The sequence below is a fragment of the Papio anubis genome, chromosome 4 (assembly GCF_008728515.1).
Source record: "Papio anubis isolate 15944 chromosome 4, Panubis1.0, whole genome shotgun sequence".
NCBI classification, from domain to species: domain Eukaryota; kingdom Metazoa; phylum Chordata; class Mammalia; order Primates; family Cercopithecidae; genus Papio; species Papio anubis.
Genome location: NC_044979.1, coordinates 46,875,975 through 46,899,806, shown reverse-complemented (window position 1 = coordinate 46,899,806; position 23,832 = coordinate 46,875,975). Strand labels below are relative to the sequence as shown.

General features: G+C 38.6%; 1 protein-coding gene across 1 annotated transcript in view; it reads right to left on the bottom strand.

Moving 5' to 3' along the window:
• Positions 1-23,832, bottom strand: part of DOCK4 (dedicator of cytokinesis 4) — a 472,974-nt gene that overhangs the window by 179,589 nt on the left and 269,553 nt on the right. Inside the window, exon 13 of the mRNA XM_031665939.1 lies at positions 11,295-11,420. Coding sequence (XP_031521799.1) covers positions 11,295-11,420 — 126 coding nt within the window. The remainder of the gene's footprint in view (positions 1-11,294; positions 11,421-23,832) is intronic.

The window sequence follows — 23,832 nt, the reverse complement described above, 5'->3', positions numbered from 1 at the left end:
TGCCAGCATCACAAAATTCTTTTTTTATGTACTGTATTTATTCAATGAATGTTTCTTGAGCATCTCCTGTGTGCTAGATACTATTATTACAAGCCAGGAAGATTCAGTAGTGAATACAGCAAAAATTATTTCCCCAGAGTCTTGATTCTAGTAGGGGTAACTCCTTAATAAATAAATAAATAAGTAAAATATATAGCATGCTAAGTGATAACAGACACTGTGGATAAAAGTGAGGAGGAGGATACAGAGTACTGAATGGGGATGGAGGGAGAGTTAAAATTTTCAACAGGGTAATTAGAGAAGGCCTCATGAGAAGATGAGCGCCCTGAGTAGGCTACGGTGTGTTTCACAAAGGAGTAAGGTTCCAAAGGGCGTTAGCTTCTCAGGCCAATCCCCAAGGCCTGTTTAGCTCATAACATAGCTGGATTCTCCTAACTCTTCTTCACAAAAGAGATTCTGAATTCAAATACACTAACAGCAATAGGTTCACAGGACAATTAGAATAAGGAGATATAGGTTCTAGTCTCTGCTACTGCTACGGTGCGTGACATCAGTCTACACAGGATATCAGAAACCTCTGGGTCTCAGGTTTTTGTTATCAAAATGAGAATAGGGTAAAGGTGGGGACAGGAGAGGTGGTAGGAGAGACAACACTACTTTGTTATATTATGCTGTTTCTATGCCTTACAAAAGAACCTCCTCAAAACAACACGTTCACAAAATCAAACTCCTTATACATACGCTTTAATTTTCTGTTCTTTAACTGTCACTATCCCTGCAACCCCATTATCTTTTGCAAATCTTTTAGACTAAAACCAGATTTCTTTGAAAAGAGAATACACGACAAGAACACTTCTCCTGGGTGACATTCTCCATGTGCCTCTCCCCAGGAATTTTACAGCTTGCTTATGTTCCAGTTCTGCAAGGTGCCACGTTTTGACAAAATATGCAGAAGGATCAAGTTGAAACAACTGCTAATTAAAATCAATACATTTGAGGCTGACTCTGGAGAAAACTCATGGTCCAAATGGTGTTCAGAAAGCATCTTGGGTAATTAAGAGAGAAACCATCAAGTCAGTATAAAAAGGAGTCATAACACCCATGTGAAAAACTATTTCCCTGACAATGTTTATTAACACCTTGTACCTCTCAAATTTATTACTCTGAAAATTTGATGTGCACCACATTTTCTTTCTCTTTAGCAGGCCTGCTGGCTAGGGAGCCTTTACACATATGAAGGCCTTTCAAAATACCACTGTAGACAAGATAAAGATAAGGTCATAAAAGTGGGAACAAACTCAAGAGTTCAGTGACTGCAGTCAAATGGGTCCATTAACAGCTTGACCTAGATGGGTAAGAATTCCCATCAGTAGCTGAAAACTGTAATTCTTGTTTCTGTCTTAGGAGTGCCTTGGATAAAGGCATATAGTACATGATCACCACAGCATGTAAAGCACTGTACACCATCCCAGCAGCTTTATATATATATACACACACACACACATACATACATATATATACACACACACACACTGGATATTTGTTAAGAGTTATGGAACCAAATAAAATTTCCTGTCCTTTAGTTTAAAAAAAAAAAAAAAAGAAAATGTGTAAATGACTTCGGTTTTTTGTGAACTCAGATTATCATTGATGATGTTGTTAATGATGATGGCAGTAGTAAGAGTCCTAGTAGCAAAAGCAGCAGCAGTATACTTTATTGAGTTCCTACTATGCGTTGGGTACTTTGCAAAATGCTAGAAGTAGAACATCTCATTCAATTATCATATCAACTTTATAAAAAAGGCACTATCATTTCCATTTTGCAGATGAGGAAATGAAAATGTAGGGATGAAGAAAGGTGCCCTAGGTATTATCGGTGACCCCACATTACCTCTGAAAACCTGTAATTCCATGCCGTGAGAATGGCCGTCAAATAAGCCACTGCAATTCAGCCTTTGTCGGGAGAAGTGACTTGAGCAAGGAAGGGAGCAGTCCTGCGTTGCTTCGTATTTGTCAGATCAGTTTTTAAATACTGATTACAGTTCTTGGGACCATCTTTACAAGACAGAGACAGACACCAATGGTATCATCCAGATCATAAACAATATGAAGAAAGGACTCAGAACCCATCACAAGAAGGAAGATGTAGACAATAAAATTAACTGAATTTTAAAATGCTGAAGTTCCATGCAGAAAAGGAAACTGGTCCAACATGTCACTTTGAGAGACAATGTGATGATGTGTTCTTGGTCAATACAAATATTCAAGTATGAGCCAGAAAACCACCACTAGGAACCATGAAGAGGAATGCATGCACTAGACACATGGCTGGGTTGGGTGGCCCCTCATGTGTGTGAAAGGCAGATTAATACCCCCTCCCCAAAGATGCCTAGGTCCCAATCCCTGGAACCTATGAGTATGTTACCTTGCAGATGTGATTAAATTAATGATCTTGCGATAGGGGGATTTTCTTGGATTAACAGGGTGGGTCCAATATAATCACAGGGTCCTTGAAAAAGGGAGGGGGAAGGGTCAGAATTAGAGAAGGGGATATGATAACGAACACAGAGGCTGGAATGACTTGGATCTAAGCCAAGGAGTGCAGGCAGCTTCCACAAGCTGGAAAAGGCAAGGAAGTGGATTCTCCCCTAGAGGCATGAGAAGAAATGCAGCCCTGATCACACCTTGATTTTAGTTCAGTGAGACTAGCTCATCCTCTGACCTCCAGAACTATAACGTAATAAATGTATGTTGTTTGAAGCCACCCTGTTATAGCACCTATAGGAAACTAATACAATGTGTCTTCCATATCCAAGCTTCTGTCACTTCATGACACCTTCAAGGAGGAGGAAGGAATGGGAGCAGGACTCACAGGTAACTGGAGACTGAAGCAGAGCACAGACAGGGCGAACATATGGATAGGCTGAAAAATTAACTAATATTATATTTCCAGTTTCTCACACAAGATACACTTGAGTAAAACCCATCAGGTTTTCTCTATTTTCTGTCTGTCATTCTCACTTTTGTTTTGCTTTGTTTTTAAAAGAGTACTATGAGATACTGAACTCTTTTGGGAGGTAGCTTTTTATGTTTTGCTTATGACAATTAAGCAAGCAAGGGCACATGATACAGCACCACAATGGACTCTCCAGACAGTTTTGCACAGAGCCAAGAGCATGGAAAAATGTGGTTCCCTGTTGCCATCCCACTCTGGGACAATGCGTGGAGATCTGGCAGCCCGTTGGGGGAAGTCCTATACTCTTGGGGTGGTGGGGACTGCAAGCTTCATAATTTGAGAGGTACCAGCCCCTCCCTCTGTCTGATCTAGGGCTGGGATATAACTTCAGGGTGACACATTAGAGTCTCAGCTTCCCTCTCTCTTCAGTCACTGTGGCATTCATTGGTTGAAAGACCACCATCTCCTCGCAAATCAGGGTTCAGGCCTAAGCTAAGTGGTGTGGGGGCCCAGTGACTAGGGCTGGAGGGTGGTAAGCTTTGGTTAGGTTTAGGATATATACAGATACATTATATATATCAATGTATATTTTGCTACAGAGTCTCACTCTCTCCTAGGCTGGAGTGCAATGGCATGATCTCAGCTCATTGCAGCCTCAACCTGCTGGGCTCAAGCAATTCTATCGCCTCAGCCTCCTGAGTAGCTGGGACTGCAGGCGCACGCCACCATGCCTGACTTTGTAAAGACAGGGTTTTGCTATGTTGTCCAGGCTGGTCTTGAACAACTGAGGTCAAGCAATCCATCCTTCGTGGTCTCCCAAAGTGCTGGGATTACAGACATGCACCACCATGCCCAGCCAGATTTAGGACATATTTTTAAGGAAGATCAAATCTTACTAGTGCACATCTACTTCTCCAAAAGAAGGCTTACTGCTGTTTCAATTCTATCTTTTGATGTGTATTTCTCTATCAGTACATAGTAAGGAATATTTATATTGGCCAGGCGCAGTGACTCACGCCTGTAATCCCAGCACTTTGGGAGGCTGAGACGGGTAGATCACGAGGTCAGGAGATCGAGACCACCCTGGCTAACATGGTGAAACCCTATCTCTACTAAAAATATAAAAAATTAGCCAGGCGTGGTGGCAGGCACCTGTAGTCCCAGCAACTAGGGAGGCTGAGGCAGGAGAATGGTGTGAACCCGGAAGGTGGAGCTTGCAGTGAGCCGAGATCATGCCACTGCACTCCAGCCCAGACGACAGAGTGAGACTCCATCTCAAATTCAGAAAAAAAAAAAAAAAAGAAAGAATGAAATTGCATACTTCTTTTTTTCTCAAAGTGACTTTTATTTATTTTTTATACTTTTGTTTTTATTTTGCTTTAAGTTCTGGGATGCATGTACAAACATGCAGGTTTGATACACAGGTATACATGTGCCATGGTGGTTTGCTGTGCCTACCAACCTGTCATCTAGGTTTTAAGCCCCACATGCATTAGGTATTTGTCCTAATGCTCTCCCTCCCCTTACCCCCCACCCCCCACAGGCCCCAGTGTGTGATGGTCCCCTCCCTGTGTACATGTGTTCTCATTGTCCAACTCCCACTTAGGAGTGAGAACATGTGGTGTTCCTGTGTTAGTTTGCTGAGAATGATGGCTTCCAGCTTTATCCATGTCCCTGCAAAGGACATGAACTCATTCTTCTTTATGGCTGCACAGTATTCCATGGTGTATATGTGCCACATTTCCTTTATCCAGTCTATCATTGATGGGCATTTGAGTTGGTTCCAAGTCTTTGCTATTATAAATAGTGCTGCAATAAACAAATGTGTGCATATATCTTTATAATAGAATGATTTATAATCCTTTGGGTATATACCCAAAGTATACTGGGATTGCTGGGTCAAATGGTATTTCTGGTTCTAGATCCTTGAAGAATCGCCACACTGTGTTCCACAATGGTTGAACTAATTTACACTCCGAACAGTGTAAATGCGTTCCTGTTTCTCCACACCCTCATCAGCATCTGTTGTTTCCTGACTTATTAATAATCGCCATTCTAACTGGTGTGAGATGTATCTCATTGTGGTTTTGATTTGCATTTCTCTAATGACCAGTGACAATGAGCTTTTTTTAATATGTTTCTTGGTCGCATAACTGTCTTCTTTTGAGAAGTGTCTGTTCATATCCTTCAAAATTGTTTATTTTCTTAAACATAAGACAAACATCTCTATAACGTTCTTCTTACTCCAGTCTGTAAATCATTATTTAGTCAACTTTGACCAAATAGAAATTTGACTTACTTGAACTATAAAGACACATGCACACATTTGTTTATTACAGCACTATTTATAATAGCAAAGACTTTGAACCAACCCAAATGCCCATCAACGATAGACTGGATAAAGAAAAAGGAAGATTGGTTTGAATAACACTTATAAAATAAACTTAAATAAATCCTGAGATTACTATTAAAACTAGCCCCCAAATCTCAACTCTATCACTCCAGTGTTTTCACTTAAATCTTTTTAGGGGATGGGCATGGTGGCTCATGCCTGTAATCGCAGCACTTTGGGAAGCTGAGGCAGGAGAATCACTTGAGCCCAGGAGTTCAAGACCAGCCTGGGCAACATAGGGAGATCTCATTTCTCCAAATAATAAAAAATTAGCTGGGTGTGGTGACACACCTGCTGTGGTCCCAGTCATTCAAGAGGCTGAGGCAGGAGGATCACTTGAGCCCAGAAGGCTGAGACTGTAGTGAGCCGTGATTGTACTACTACACTCCAGCCTGGGTAACACAGGGAGACCCTGTTTAAAAAAAAAGAAAAAAGAAAAAAAAAAAAAAAAAAAAAAAACTTTTTAGGGTTAGGAGCTTCACAGACCTACTAAAAGTGAATGCACTGAAATGTATAAATGATGGGTTCCCTAACAAAGAATGACAGTTGAACCAAGTGATATATGGGAACAAGTCTCTAGAAACAGGGTATAGGCATGAAAGCTTAAGTTATGAAATCAAGATGGAGGCAAAGAAAATTGTGTCTGGAAACAATCACAGAGTAAAAAATGGACATTTGGGGTGCAGGGAAGACAGTCAGATCTTCCATGACATTCCTGACACATCAGCCAGCTTTGCTCCAGAATGTCTGACGGATGGAAACTTAGACCTTCCTGATACTCAGCAATAGGCCAGGCCCTGTTTGCATAGGGTCTGTTAAGATATTTAGAGCTGGGCTGTCCAAGAGGGTGACTGCTGCCACCCGTGGCAAAGGAGCACTTAAAACGTGACTCGCTAAAAAGAGACATGCTGTACATGTACGATACTTGCCAGCTTTCAAAGACTGAGGTTGAAAACAGAGTGTAAAATAACTCATCAGTAGTTTTTCCTATGGATCACCTATTAAAATGATAATATTTTGGATATTTCGGGTTAAATAACATATATGGTTAAAATTAATTTCACCTCTTTTATTCTCATTTTTTTTAAGTGGCTATTAAAGAATTTAAAATTACCTTCATGGCTCAAATGATGTTCCTACTGGAAAGCACTGATTTAAATAATTTGCTGCTCTCCCGCCCAGACCGTGGAACTCCTTCAATCAGAGGTATTTGGCTTGGAGGTGCAGTGACAGAGTCTCACAGAAAATGTTTTTCCTCAGTTGGAAGTCTGACACCTTAAGAAATAAAGTGCTGTGCGACAGACCCTTAAACAAGGAATAGTCCAGAGGACTTCATGATGACTCAGAAGCACATGGGCAGGTCCCCTCCTCACACTAGGACACCTGTCTGTACAATAGTGAGACCAGTGGAGAATTGCTGTGCCTATGCTTTTCCCACTTCAAAAAGAGTCTGGCACTGATTACATTGTGTGATTGAAAAGAGTTTTATGTATGTTCTTGTCCTTGTCAGGATCGCAGATAATTCATTCTGCAGAGAGGCAGTGACTGTGTGCATAAACTTGGTCCTGTTGGTATAATCGTGTGCCTCACCTGTTTTGACCCCTATCAGAATGCTAAAGATGCAAATTAACTCTGAAGGACACATCTAGACAATGAAAAAAAAATTATGCTTGCAGACTGTCGTTGTAACATTGGCATCAGAAATATTGTTCACATACATTTTCTCATGGAAGATTTCAGCTCAAGTTTTCATTAGAGCCACTGGTGAGAATGAATTGACAAGTCTGAAATTAACAAAGGAAAACAAAACAATGACTGCTTGTTTCCCAGTGTAAAAAATTCAACTGAGTTTTAAAGTTGCTTTCAGTTGTTTAAGGAAATACATACATCTCTCCCTTTCCTATTATAGAAGATTAAAAAGCCAGAGGAAGAAAGGGAAAAAACAAAGAGAAGGAAGTGCTTTTAAAAACCCTCTTTTGTACTCCCCTCCACTACAGACACATGTCTGGAAGAACAATTTTCCTGGAGAGTATAGACTTCGCATTACAAGGTGGTACCAGAAAGGGACAGAAGCGAGCCTTATTCCACAGAAAGTTCACGTCCATCATTAAAGCCACACAAAAGCTGCGTGAGCACAGCAGAACCTGGACAATTAATCAGCCAGTGAAGTGTCATCTTGATTTATATTTTTCCATTTCTCCATGATACTGCCCAGAGACCAAGCTGAGGAATTCTTCAAGCAGCTGGCTGCATTCTGCTCTAATTTTTTTTTTTTTTAATATTAGATTTGTCCATCAATTTGCTTTCCAGTGGGATGAATTTTTGTTGTTGTTGTTGAAGAGGAAATACCAGCTATTTATAGCAACTGAAGGAAATCATGAATGGTTTTAAGAGCCACAGAATGGCATGCCACCAAGTAAACAGTTCTATAAACAGTCATTTTCGACAACAGTACCATGAGATGCTCAGGCCGACTGGGTTCCTAAGCGAGGTCAGGTCATCTCAGGAAAACTTACAGGATGTTCTCTCAGCCTTCCTTGCATAAAGGAATTTCAGTAGAGCAATCACAAAATGGTGCAATGGGCGATACTGGTCATTTAAAGTCTTTATTCATAGCAATCTCATTATTGGGTCTCATAGCTATGCCAGGTGCCTTGTCAGATACAACTTCCTTTGCTTGCATAACTTACACGTGGGATTTAAACGGTGGTTTAGAAGACCTCATTTAAAACAAATACTGTCAACAATTTAAGACTATTTTATTTGGTCTTTCTATTGTTTTTCCCTCTTCTTGGTTGTGGAGGGTGGGGTATGGAGCACCAAGAAATACTACTACTTAGTATGCTATTTGTCATCTTCTATCTGTAGACAAAAGGGTAGAAGTTCTTTGTTTCTACAGAAGACCAAACACAAGTGAGGTCCTTTTATAATAAAATTCATGACTTAAAAAATCTCATTTCTTGATTTGTAAAAACAAGAGGATATGTCAAAAAATTTTTAAATGTAAGCCACAGTAACCCATGTAGCTTAGTCCTATTCTGAGGAGGGAGGAAACAGAAGTGGGGGAGGAAGAGAAGAGGGAAAGAAGATGGAGGAGGGAGGAAAGAAGATAAAAAGAAAAAGAAAAAAAGAAAGATTAAGATCAAGACTGACAGGAAAAGAGAAAGAAAATAAGAGGTCCAGACACACACAAAGAAATAGATAGGCATAGACAGAACCAAGGGTTTTTGAAGATAACCCCAGCTGGTCATACCTGTGTTCCTAGGGACAGGGTGAAATTTCTAGAACTCTAGTGGTTCATTACTAAACGACAATTAGACTTTTTTATTTTTATTTTTTGGTTTTAAACTTCAAAAGTTTTTAAAAGGCTATTCTCTCATAAAATTGTGACTTTCACAGAATTTTAGAAATTAAAAATTTTTAGAGCATAGAAATTTCCTTTCCTTTTTTTTTTTTTTTTTTCAGATGGAGTTTCACTCTTGTTGCCCAGGCAGAAGTGTAGTGGCAGGATCTTGGCTCACTGCAACCTTCGCCTCTCGGGTTCAAGTGATTCTCCTGCCTCAGCATCCTGAGCAGCTGGAATTACAGTCACGCGCCAACATGCCCAGCTAATTTTTGGTATTTTTACTAGAGACAGGGTTTCACCATGTTGGCCAGACTGGTCTTGAACTCCTGACATCAGGTGATCTACCCACCTCAGCCTCCCAAAGTGTTAGGGTTACAGACATGAGCCACCGCGTCAGGCCAGAAATTTCCTTTTAACATTGGAGGTAGGCCAGGCACTGTGGCTCAAGCCTATCATCCAAGCATTTTGGGAGGCCAAAGCAGGAGGATAACTTGAGCCCACAGATTGGAGACCAGCCTAGGCAACATAGGGAGATCCCATCTTTACACATTTTTTTTTTTCTTAATTAGCCAAGTGTAGTGGTATGTGCTTGGAGTCCTAGCTACTCAGGAGGTTGAAGTGGGAGGATCACTTGGGCCCAGGAGTTTGAGACTGCAGTGAGCAATGACTGTGCCACTGCACACCAACCGGGACAACAGAGTGAGACCCCATCTCTAAAAAAGAAAACATAAACAAACAAACAAAGAAACATCAGAGGTACAGCCATGTTGGCTATGACACATAGCCTTTCACTATTAAAGCAGGTACTTGCTATTAGTACAGTGGAGAAAAGACTGAGGGGATGTGGGCCTAGAATCATTAGCATTGAAGACCCTGCTCAAGTGTTACCTCCCCAGGAAATTTTAACAAGACTCCTTCAATAAGATTCTACACCTCCTCTGTGCTCTCCAGGCCGCGTTCTCCAACTCCTTTCCAGTTACAGTATGTCTCTGCCTGTGGACTGTAATGAACAGGCAGAGCATGAACAGGTCTTACTCTCACCATCTCTACTGCTAACACCTTGCTCGAGGACAGGATCACCACTCACCTGGATTAGCTCAAACAGCCTCCAAACCCGTCTCCCTGTTTCTCTGCTGCCCTCCCACATTCCCTCCAGGTACAATCTCTATACAGCAACCAGTGATCCTGTGGCAATGTAAAGCAGTGTCACACCTCTGTTCCAAACCCTCTAGCTGTTTCCTTCCTCGTTCTGAATAAGAGCCAAAGTTCTGATTGTGACCTACAAGGTCCACACGACTTTCCTCTTCGAATCTCTACTCCCATCCCCAGTACTGTATTTTGACCAAGTTGGCCTTCTTGCAGTTCCTCAAACAAGCCACACCTCTATGGCTGTAGGACTACTGCCCTTATTGTTGCTCTGCCTGGAATCCTCTTATCTGCATGGCTTCCTCATGTCTTTTAGGTCTCTACTCTACTACCTTCTCACCTAAATTTCTTACTTAACTCAAATCTCCATCTCTCCACCCACTACCATCTAAGACATTCCCTAGCCCTTTACCTACACTGGTTTTCACCTTAGCATTCGTCATCTTTGAACACACATGTTTTACTTACATATTTATTATAATTTTCCTTATTACAAAGTAACTGCTATGAGTTTTTTCTGTTGTGTTCAGTATTATAGCCCCAGTATCTGGAAGAATGCCTTTGTACATAGAAAGTGTTAAATATTTATTTGTAGAATGAATGAACTCACATTTTAACTTTTGGCTCCTGGCACAAAGTTTTGATTGATGCTCAGTCAATGCCTGCTGACTGACTAAATCAATTTTTGCTAAATATATATCCTTCCTCATCAGCAAATGTACTATTCTTATCCAATTCATAAGTTATAGATTAACACATTCAGAAAACCCTAAATTTCCATAAGCATGTAAAGAGATGTGCTTTTAAAAATTTATTTTCGTGGACAGATTAGGACTGACCCACTCCCAAATGCATCAGTTTCAATGAATTTGGCATTCATTTCACACTGTAAATCTCCTTAACCCACATCTTTTCTGCTTTTGGGGAATTCTGGGGGCACTAATATAGAGCTAAATCATACACACAAATAGATCTGGAAAAGGTATAGAAGTACATATAATACTTGCATATGGCTGCTTATTTACATATGGCTAACTAGTGTTCAATAAGTTTTTATCAAAACTGTGGATATCCTCTAAGCATCTTCACCAACGTTTTCCATCAAGGAGTAAAATATTTTCTGGACAGTATCTCCGTTTTCCTTCTTCTCCTGGTCATAATGAAATGTAGCCATGGCCCCCACAAGTTAACCACTTTAGAATAATCAGAATGTAAAGATATTTTTGAGCTTCAAATCACTGACCAGAAAATTTATATAAAGGGAAAAATTTTTAAATTAAATTGAGAAGGATATTTTAGAAAAAAATGTGCTTACTTACAGTCACATACCTCATTTCATTCTTCAGCATGGCCCATGTGAATGCTTCAAGCTGGCAATTTGAAAAATTTCTCAAACGTCAAAAACAGATAGTATACCCATATTTCATCATGTTGGTATGTCCCAAGTCACCTACCAGGCATAATAATATTTGAAAATCCCAGCTTCCTCGTTATGGATACTCCATGAGAAAATACTGATGAATATTCTCTTCTGATTTGTTCAATGTCTCCGTGCAATAGCTGTAAGGAAACCGCTAAACCTAAAACAAATGAGAGATACCCAAGTTAAAACCAGAATAGAAATAGAATAAAGAGAAACTGATGTATTGCAACAAGCCCTAATTTAGAGTATCATGGTTTTAAACTAAGGGTTAATATTCTGACAAAATCAACAGAATCTATATGAATCATATCTGAATAACACTTTTCCAACTTCAACATCTGAGTTTCCCATTCATAAGGAGGTTCAGAGCAAGTGGAGAAAATGAGCAGAACTCTAAAAGGCAAGCTGGCTTCCAAAGCCCAAATCTCTCCTCCAACCCCAGTTTGGTGGAGCATGTTCCTGTACCAACACTCATTCCAGCAACAGATGAAGGTCACCTGGCCCTAAAAAATACTGACATCAAAATTGGAGGATTAAAAAAAAAACCAAAACTCTATAAGGTCTATGAATAGTTGCTTATCAAATATGAAAAGCATAAACATAAATCTGAAAACATATTAATTTAAGGATTTTAAGAATACTGATAGAGATTTTCTTCAAACAGAAGTAATAAAGCTGATTATAATGAAACTAGGATTATATTAATAATATATACAGTAGAAACTTAGGATGACATGATTTTCTAGTGAGGAGAATTTAGCAGGATACAGGACACTTTGACAAACAAAAGATAATTTAGTCAGTAAAGTAGAAAAAATTATTATTTTTACCACAATTATAGTGACATTACCATAGCGGGATATACAGAAGATGCAAAACACTTTTCATCATATATTATTTTCTCAATTTCCAGGCAAGAAGTACAAAAAAATTAATGTCGTATCATTGTGAATATGTCTGTATGCATATTCCAAAGATAGCGCTTCTCTTTCAGCCTTTTCCTTCCTTCTTCGTTTATCTTCCTATGTTTTAATTTTGTAAGATAGCCAAATTATTATATTTTTTACTTTTTTATTTCCATGGGCTATTGAGGAACAGATGGTATTTAGTTACATGAGTAAGTTCTCTAGTGGTGGTTTGTGAGATTTTGGTGCACCCATCATCTGAGTAGTATACTCTGAACCCAATTTGTAGTCTTTTATCCCTCACCCCCCTCCCACCCTTTCCCCCATGTTTTGTTTTGTTTTGGTTTTGGTTTTTTGGAGACAGAATCATGCTCTGTCACCAGGCTGGAGTACGGTGGCGTGATCTCAGCTCACTGCAACCTCCACCTCCCGGGTTCAAGCGGTTCTCCCGCCTCAGCCCACTGAGTAGCTGGGACTACAGGCACACACCACCACGCCCAACTAATTTTGGCGTTTTTAGTAGAGAAGGGGTTTCACCATGTTGACCAGGATGGTCTCGAACTCTTGACCTTGTGATCTGCCCTCCTCGTCCTCTCAAAGTGCTGGGATTATAGGTGTGAGCCACCGCACCTGGCCTATATGTTTAAAAATAAGAAGGACAAAAATATCTCCCATCTATATTTACTACATTAGTGATAGAAAATGAAACCAGTAAAAGTTGACTTATTTTTAAAAACATTCAGTCATCATTAACCTGAAGTCAATTTAAAGATGAATTTGCTGGCTGGGTGCAGTGCCAGTTTATTTGTCATATGTCTAGAGGAAGATCTTCCCTTTTACTCTCTTTCAATAATAGAGCAAACAAACAATAACAATGAAAGTAGTGTTTTTTCTTTTTTGGTTGGTTTGCTTGTTTTTCAATAGAGTGGTTAAAATATCAGGAAAATTTATAAACAAAAAATAAAAAAAGAAGGAAAGAAAAAAGAAAAAGGCTTTAGGCTCAGAGAGAAACTGGAGCCTCTCCTGAGGCCCAAATTGGAGCTAAAAAGGAGGACAGGGACATGACGACATGATCGTGTCCTCATACTTTCCAGTTTGTGCACCAACAGAATGTCTCCAAGAGCTGTAAGTCTGGCACATCCTCAGAACTTCAAATCTGCATCCCAGTTAAACCTAACAATCCCTTATCTCCCTCTCCAGCTCCATCCCATCCACTCTGAGTTAGGTGACTGATAACAATAAAATGGAGAGCGTCTGTCTTTCCATGGCCAGGGAAATGAAGAAGGGGAGAATAAGCCATCTGGATGATTTGACGGAGACAACTATCATCAGAGAAGCTTTTGGGCACTTTATGTGATACTACTGGAACCGTTTAAAACCTAGAGGCAGAAGAACGAAGACAAACGAACATGTGTTATGATCCATCTGTCCCAGCAGCTATTTCTTCCTGACTCACACTCTACCCCCACCTAATCATGGGTGTCTCTGTTCTTCTCCCACTTCTGTCCTTTTGCCTTCAAAATACTCACCCACATCATTGCCATCATCATTAGCATCACCAGGATCTGGTATTTGTAGAATATCAGTGTTTGCCAGACCCAGTACATAACAACAGTTCTTCCTGCTGGGGAAACACTGTTCAAATCCTGATGTACTATATGAGCAATGCTTTCCAGGACAGAATAAGATGAATTTAACAAAATTCTTAAGATCCTGTAATTTTTTCAAGTGAAGATCATTTTACTGGGGCTTCTCAGTGAAAGATCTGATCAGAGACACTAGCAACATTATGTGGTACACATAAAGGAAGAAAAGGACTCAAGAGTAATGAAAAAAACAAAGAGATTATGCTATTCACAATAGAAGTTGGAGAGAGGAAAACTGACCAAGATTCTTGTTTTGCCCTATAGAAGCCAGCAGCGACTTTAAAAATAAATAAATAAATAAATAAATAAATAAATAAATAAATAAGTTGAATACTGTACTTTACAGAGGATAAGACAAGCAGAAAAGAAAATCATTGGGTCAGAGAGAAGGTGAATCCTTACGAAAATTAAAGAAGACAGGAAAAGGAGAAAAAAATGTTTTGGAAAAGACATAGACGGAGGGAGAGTAATAACAAACAGAAATATATCAGTGTTCTGTAGAGAGCAAGGGCCACGGAGGGAAGAGAGTGCAAAAAGACAGAGAGGACCCATTTAATGGAGACAGTCGACAGAGAGGAGTCAGTCAGTGGAGAAGGGAAGGGAATGGGAAAATGACAGGACAATAGACAAAACAGTGTGGGGAAAAGGAAAAGCAGGCATTTCAGATTTGGATGCATACTAAAAGTTTGAAAGATATGGTAGTTTTCAACCTGAAGGTTTAGAGCAATATAGATCAAAGCCCTCAGTGTAATTATGCCATTTGACTAGCCAAGTGATGATAATGGGGGTTGTGGGGGAGGGCAGTTACTGCCATTCGGAGGTTCCCTAATTTCTCCAGAATGAAGAATTCACAGACATCAAGAATTACAAAGGTTAAGAGGACACAGCGTTTGACCACAATGTATCTGGCTCTGCCCAAATCATCAACTCTTTCCACAAAGAAACCACAACATATGACTAAGAAACATCAAAGAGTAGGAACACAAAGAAAAAACATGATTCTGAGAGTGAGTCCACAGGGACCAGCCCACAAAGAGCCATTGCAATTCCATTTATTTTCCAATCAAGGAAACTCCAGATTCTATTTTTACTGTGGTCCTTAATTATCATGACCACAACCAAGAAGCTGGATAAATGAGCCGCCAGAACAGTAAGAAATAACATAATGAAGACTAAGAAACTACTCATCACTACAAAAGAGAGACACAGCAAATATTTACACATTCCTTCTAAAAACGTTGAACTCATAGAAGCAGAGAGTGGAATGATGGTTGCCAGGGATTGGAGAGGGTGGGGGATGTGGGGGTTGGGGAGAGTAAACCAGGAGATTTTGGTCACAGGAGACGAAGTTTCAGTTGGACAAGATGAAGACATTCTAGAGAGCTATTGTATGGCATGGTGACATGGTTAATAATAATAGACTGTATACATAAAAATTGCTGAGTGGATTTTAAAACATTTTAAAATGAGGGTGAGGGTGATACGCTAATTAGCTTGATTTAATCATTTAACAGTGTATACATATATGAAAACATCACATTGTATGCCATAAATATGTACAATTTTTAATTGTCAATTATATTTTATTAAAGCTGGGGCAAAAAAGACAAATACTTACACATTCCAATTACCTGAGGATTAGCCCTGTCTTTTCCGGGTTATGACATAGGGCATTGTTTGGAGAAAGGTATTTTTCTTTCCATTTTCTTTCTTGTCATCCTACTTCACTGTCCTGGCCTTATCTGCTATCTCTGGGGTTGGGGCAACTTCTTAAATTTTATCTGTACATTTTACCTTATTCCTGCCACAGTTCAAAATGCACACTCTGAACAGCAGTAACTTATGGCTTGAGAGGAGGGTGGAAAGTGGGATTTAAGGATGTATATAATAGTGTTCCTACTCCCAAGGAACTGATAATCTAACAATGAAAATAAGAAACATATACAGAGAGAGAGAGGGAATATAAAACAGAATGGATTATGGGTATGACAGGAATATTAAAATAAGAAAAAATTATCATGGAAAGAATTGGAAAGTTTAGGGAATTTTTTATCGGAATTTATGACAACCTATAAAATTAGATTGAATCTGAATTTCATAAAATTTTAATTTCATAAAATTTCATACAATTTAATTTCATAAAATTTAACCTAATTTTGTTTATATAAATAGTATTTTAAGTCACTTTTTATAGCCCTTAATATAAGTGCCCAAAACGAAATTGCTATGGGAGAAATGTCCCCCTTCTTGGAAGAAACATAATCATTAAAGTGAACTTTCACATCAGCCTAGATGTTCAAGCCCAATGATAAATACTTAACATTTAATTTTAAACAAAAGGCATAGTCATTACTCTGGAGTCTGCCACAAAACAACATATGATTCATGGTTAAGTTCAGCTTACAGAGTAGTAGTAGACGAAAGAAAGGCTTGGTATCTTTTAAGCCAAATGTGGCTGATTGCTTGGAAGCTCTAATTTCATGAGAATCGAAACTCATTTATTCTACAAGTTGGCTCCTTTTAAATTCATGAAATTCTGCAATTTTACATTAAAAATGGGAAGCATAGCATGATTTTTAAGTAGCAGCTGAAATTTTAGAATACATGAGCCATTTTGCCACTAATAAACCAAATAACATGTAGCTATGAATGTACAGCAATGCAAAAATGGAAAACCGTGATAAATATATTTGATAAATACATGTTGTTATTAAGTGTGCAGTTTAAGAATTATATCATATGGTTGCAAGTGCCTGTCTCAATCTTAACCTCTGTGTGCTTTGGGTTCCACATCTGTAAAGTAAAGATAATGATACCAATTCCATAAAATAGGTAATGTTTAGCACAAACGAAGCACTCAAAAATGTCAGCTGCTACTGCTACAACTGCCACTGCCACTATCACTATGTCTACCATTGTTTCTGTTCTCATTCCTCCCTACCATGAGTATCAACAAATTAGATTTCATCAAAAAATGGTCAAAGTCCCCTTAGTGTCATATACAAATAAAATATTCCTTTTAATAGTTGTGCCCACTTACCACCAGATAAATTCAAATATTGTAATTAAGTTCTATAAAGGTTTCAAAGGCAAATATGTCTGTGTATTGAGAACAATCCTCTAACATGGGAGACCTGACAAAGACATAACTGAGAAATACAAATAGACGATACGTACAATTAGACGTATGTGAAGGTGGTGAAATTCCTAATGACATGGGGATTACGGTGTTGTCTTCAGATACTAATAAGTCAATGCTCTGAACAAGTGACAAATTCTGTAATATTCTTTAGAAGATACTTAGTATGTAATTTAGTCAGGAGGAGAGGTTACGCTGCTATCTTATTTTGTTTTTCAAATACGATTTTTATTTGCTTTTTTTCCCCCTTCTTTTTCATTTCTGCCCTCTAAATGGATTGAGTTTTCTTATTCCCTTATTCATGGCTCCATAGTTCTGGAAATTATACATACTATTTCTATTCTTTAAACGTTTAACATAAGTAATTGACTTAAAGACTAAATTTAATCAATAGCTCTACTCTCTTCTGGAACAAATCCGGGAACTTCGATCTTTTAAACTCTGATGATGATACGTTTTTAAATTGTTGCTGTTTGCAGTCAATGCTTAACTAGATTTATCCTGACATTTACTGTTCTCTTTGCACACACTTGCTTCTTACATTTCTTTCCTTCTGGGTTCAGTTCTTTTTTTTTTTTTTTTGAGATGGAGTCTCATTCTGTCTCCCAGGCTGGAGCGCAGTGGCACGATCTTGGCTCACTGCAATCTCTGCCACCCAGGTTCAAGCAATTCTCCTGCCTCAGCTTCCCAAGTAGCTGGGACTACAGGCACGCACCACCACACCTGGCTAATTTTTATATTTTCAGTAGAGACGAGGTTTCACCATGTTAGCCAGGATGGTCTCGATCTCCTGACCTCGTGATTCACCCGCCTCAGCCTCCCAAAGTGCTGGGATTACAGGCGTGATCCACTGCGCCCAGCCTGAGTTCAGTTCTTTACTCCTGATGATGAACTCTGACTAGTTGTTTCAGTGGATGTGAATGTAAAATCTCCAAGTCTTTATCTGAAATTTTATTTTACTCCCCCTTTTAAATATGGCAGGCCTTTTGTTCGGTGGGGCTCTGCATCTATGGATTCAACCATCTGGGTGTCAAAAATATTTGGAAAAATCAAATCAATAAAAAATAACAATATAACAACAGTAACCACAAAAAAAATACAGTATAACAATCATTTAGATACCATTTACATTGTATTAGGTATTATACATAAGCTAGAGATAATTTAAAGTATATGAGAGGATGTGCATAGGATATATGTAAATAGTATATGCCATTTTATGTAAGGGACTTCAGCATTTGCAAATTTTGGTATCCTCAGAGATCCTGGAACCAGTTTCCCATGGATGCCAAGCAATGACTGTAACAGTTCGGCAAGTAAAGAATTCAAAGTTGGCCACTTGCTCCCAGCAGTTTTAACATATTATCCCATAATATTCTGACCTCTGTAACTGCTGCTAAGACTATTATTTCTTTTTAGGTAATCAGTATTTTCTCTCTGGTTTCTGATTTTGTCTTTGGTGTTCTGCAGTTTCACCATAATTTATCTAGATATGACTTTAATTTTATTTATCCTGCTTATAACTTTTGCTTCTTTTATCTGGGTATTTTATCCTCTGCAAAAGTTACTTAATTTATCTAGATATAACTTTAATTTTATTTATCCTACTTATAACATTTTCTTCCTTCATCTGCACCTTTAAGCTCTACAAATTCTCAACCTTTTCAAATATTGCAGCTTATCCACGTACTTTATTTGTTCCTTCTGGAATTCCTCCTAGATGTATGCTGGTCTTTTCATTCAACCCTTTACTGCTCTTAAATGTTTATTCAGGTTATTCCATTGCATTTACCCCTTGGGTAGCATTCAGGCTAATATTTTAAGTTATAACTTTACTAATTCATTTTTCAACTATGCTTGTTTGCTATTTAAGTAGTCCACTGAGTTCTTATTTTAATAACATTTTTAAAAAGAATTTTACAAGTTCTATTTACTTCTCTTTAACCACTAGAATTTACACACAAAGAAGGCAAAGATTTTTCATTGTCAAAAACCGTATACCAGTGCCTTGAGTAATGCTGGAATATACATACTCAATATTCTTTTGATGTACGGGTTTAAAAATCTCATTTCATTTTTTTCATGATGTTTTCTTTTTCATTAGGAATCTCTTTTGCTACTTCTTTTCCTGATAGTTTATTATCTAAAATTTCAAAAGATCATGATTCTCATTTGTTGCATTTGCTTACTCTGCCTCATTGATTGCTAATTGTTATCATTTTATCACAATTCATCTTTAGTGGGTGTTGTTTTTTTCACAGGGATTCCATGCATCACAGGTGTGGAAGTGACAATATGGAGTAGGTTACACATTTACTTTTTTTAGGCTATGGAACTGGGACCAGAAGAAATGTGAAATGCTAGTAGCCTACCCTCTCCTGGTGAGATACCATATACCTTGCCTGGAAGGTGAAGGGAGAGGGAATCTCATCTTCTTGGCTACATGTGTATGGAGTGGAATTTTCATCATGCTGAGCTGGTGCAGGCAGGAAGGAGAAAATGAGATGTGACATAAGTTTCACCAACTCTCTTGATTCTTATCAGGAGTTGGTAGTTACTCTTTATTTGTTGTCTACACTTAGGAAGATTTCTAGACATCAGTACTGTTTTAAAATACGATTTTTGACCAGGCACATTGGCTCATACCTATAATCCTTTGGGAGGCCAAGGTGGGAGGATTGCTTAAGGCCAGTTCAAGACCAACCTGGCCAATATAGTGAGTCCCCATTTCATTTTTAAAAACAAATAAGAAAAATAATTTAATTTAAAATCTAAAAGAAAATATGATTTTCATCAATAATGGTTGTTCTATTGGAACAGGATGGTGCAGCTCTTCACACTGCCATTCTGTAGTGAACTCTCAAAACACTGTTTCGTGACAGTACTTGCATACTTTGTATGTGTTTGGGAGGTGGGGGCTAAGAGCAAAACACAATTGGTGGAATTTCTAAACTTGTACTACAAAATTACTAACAGCATGAGGTATTAGCAAAACTTCCTAAAGATGATATCGCTAGATTCTCTCAAAAATCACTTTCAGTAAAACCTGTTCATTTTTGAAATACCTAGGGCCTCAATATTATCAAAGCACAAATTTTTACAACTATTCCTTCCTATGTGCTTAATTTACAAAATTAATCATCTAAGCTTTGCTTTATGCATTAGAATGTCATGTGTTATATCTGTAAGATAAGATAATTGAATTTTTAAGTAAATACATTAGAAGCTATATATCCTATTTGGAGTTCAACTCAAAGCCAGTGAAAACTTTTCAGAGGCACATCCTAGCTACACCAAGCAGTAAAATTCTGACTGATTGGCCGGGCGTGGTGGCTCACGCCTGTAATCCCAGCACTTTGGGAGGCTGAGGCGGGCGAATCACAAGGTCAGGAGATCGAGACCACGGTGAAACCCTGTCTCTACTAAAAATACAAAAAATGAGCCGGGCGAGGTGGCGGGCGCCTGTAGTCCCAGCTACTCGGGAGGCTGGGGCAGGAGAATGGCGTGAACCCGGGAGGCGGAGCTTGCAGTGAGCCAGGATCGCGCCACTGCACTCTAGCTTGGGCGACAAAGCAAGACTCCGTCTCAAAAAAAAAAAAAAAAAAAAAAAAAATTCTGACTGATTAAGATGAGGCATTTACACTGGGAGGTCAGAGACAGGCTCTGAGAGTTTCCAAAGCAGAGGAAAGAAAGAAAGTCAAATTTCTAGAAAGTGTGAGGTATCAAGTGAGACAATACTACTGGATAATGAGTTATTATCCAGAGACAATACTACTGGATATTCTGGAACAAAAGCCAGAATATTAGGAAGAGACTGGTGTGTACAAATGAGCCAGGTTAGATGGAGAAATCAAGATGCAGATGGGAAAATGGGAGCTGTGAACACTACCAGAGGTCTGCTTAACAATGTGTTAATTACATGATGAAAGGGGCCTAGCTTCTACGTAAAGCCTCTACCCAGTAGGACCAAAGTACCCAAATTACAGCTGTCCTTTAACACTGTCATCTTGCAGCACTAGATACTTATGCTATTAATGTTGCTACTGCTTAAATTTGGTATGTATCTCCTCTTTTAGATACAATTTCAAAGCCAATTTAAAATGAAAAGAAAGAAAAAAGAGGGCCGGGCACAGTGGCTCATGCCTGTAATCCCAGGACTTTGGGAGGCCGAGGTGGGCAGATCTTGAGGTCAGGAGATTGAGACTATCCTGGCCAATATGGTAAAACCCCATCTCTACTAAAATACAAAAAACAATAATAATAATAAATTAGCCGGGCATGGTGGCGTGCGCCTGTAGTCCCAGCTATTCAGGAGGCTGAGGCAGAGGAATCACTTGAACCCGGGAGGCAGAGGTTGCAGTGAGCCGGGATTGCGCCACTGCACTCCAGCCTGGTGACAGAGTGAGACTCCGTCAAAAAAAAAAAAAAAAAAAAAAGAGAGAAAGAAGGAAGGAAGGAAGGAAAGAAAACACTTTTTATTTCGTAATAGTCATACCTTGGTTTCTGAGTTTTAGCCAGTATTGTTCAATTTGTGAATACGCTTATTGTTGACTGCTTCTTTAAACTAAGTTAACTCTTAAAGAATATAATTTTGACATCACTCAAGACAACTCAAAGGGTCTGACCATAGGCTCACCGTCTGAAGATCATCTTCCTGAGATCTTTGAAGTGGGTAACACTATCCCTTGGGATGACTACCTTCTAACATGTAAAAAGTATGATAAGCATGAACAAATAATCTTCTGATTATAACTGCTGGTTCGCAGATCTGCTAGTTCTAAATTTCAACGTTTTGGAAAAGGCTTTTATGTTTTCTCTAAATAAGTGATTAGCTCATGGCTAAGAGTTATAGAGAACATAAGATCGAAGCAATACATAATGTCACAGAATGTCAAATGAAAGAGCATTAAAGACATGTGAAATTACTTACTTTAATTGAGTCTTAACCACAAAATAAATTTGCTGACCAGCAATGAAAGCTGGAGAGGGGCTTGTCCACATTTGGCAGGAGTGATGAGACCATTCAAAGGGATTTCAACATTTCCTTTTTAACTAAGGAGAATTTGTCACTTTAAAGTTTCCATTCTTTTTTTTTTTTTTTTTTGAGACAGAGTCTCGCTCTGTCGCCCAGGCTGGAGTGCAGTGGCGCGATCTCGGCTCACTGCAAGCTCCGCCTCCCAGGTTTACGCCATTCTCCTGCTTATTCTGATTTAGTGTATCAACATTCCAAAAGTATATACTGAGGATTATGTCTAGCTTTTTAAACAGGCTTTGTTTGTTTTTACTGTAACTATTATTACCTATTTGTATTTTATTTCCACAATACCAATACAAAGGAATCCATGGGCTGAAAACCATTTCAAAAATGTATATAGAGCATAGTGATGGGGTTCAGGACACATTACCCTAAAACATGGTACCTTGGCATACTATTTTGAGAGATACCATGTGCAGGAAGGTCTCTGGGACCTTCCCTGCCATTCTCCCCCGAGCAGGTCATAAGAGGTGCCCTCCCTATATTGGATGAAAAGTACATCCTTATCTCTGAAAACAAAGTGTTGCGGAGAAGAATCTGAATAAACAGGCTTTCCTAAGTTTCTCCCAGTTTATTGCCATTAGATAGTATCTTTTTGTCTCCCTCATATTTCTCTACAACTCCCTGTTCTTCATCAGACCTACTATTAAAAAAACTAAGATTAAACTGTTTCTTCAGGTGTTCATTTCCTAATGAAGGCTCTCATGTCACATAGAACTTAAACAAATGTGTATACTTTTCTTTTGTTATTCTGTCTTTTGTTGTGCGGGCTTAATCCATGAACCTAGGATACACGAGGAAATATTTTTCCTCCTCTACAATAGTATCTATGATTGTAGTTTAATATCTGATTATTTTAATTTATTGAAATACTTCCATATTTTTCCTATGCAGCAAATCTTGCAAACAGTATTGTTAGCAATTTTACCTAAATTAACCATACATAGCTCATTTAGAAAATGAAATTAAGCTCTAATCACTACTTCCATTAACATCATTTGGATTTAGTTTTTTTTTTAAATACTGGATGAACTTTAAAAAATATCTTACAGTGTAATGTAGTAACATATTTTAAACTATATTTTTTCTTTGCTGTCATTAGCATGATTTAGATCGACGGAAACAAGAGATATGACAACTACATGCAAAATAGCCTGGATTTCCTTTCTTTCTCTTTTTTTTTTTTTAAATTTTTAGATGGAGTCTTGCTCTGTCAGCCAGGCTGGAGCACAGTGGCATGATCGTGGCTCACTGTAACCTCTGTTTCCCAGGTTCAAGGGATTCTCCTGCCTCAGTCTCCCAAGTAGCTGGGATTACAGGCACATGCCACCACACCCAGCTAATTTTTGTATTTTTAGTAGAGATGGGTTTTCACCAGGTTGGTCAGGCTGGTCTGGAACTCCTGACCTCAAGTGATCCACGGACCTTGGCCTCCCAAAGTACTGGGATTACAGGTGGGAGTCACCAAACCTGGCTAGGATTTTCTTTTGTTATAAAAGACATGGAGAAAATTGTCAAAATCTGAATAAGGTTTGCAGATTAGATAATAGTATTATATCAATGTTAACATTCTGATTTAGATAATTGTACTGTGGTTCTGTTGCTATGTTCTGAAGTAAGCATGGGTAGAGAGGCATCATGTCTTCAATTTGTTCTCAGGCAGTTCAGGAAAAGAAATGTATATATATATGATATGTATAGATGTGTATATGTGTACATATGTACATATGTCTGTATACATGCATATATACATGTATATGTACATATATACACACACAAACATATACAATCAAGGCTCTGATATAATCCTTAAGAATTATATCAAATTCATTAATGTTGAGTTA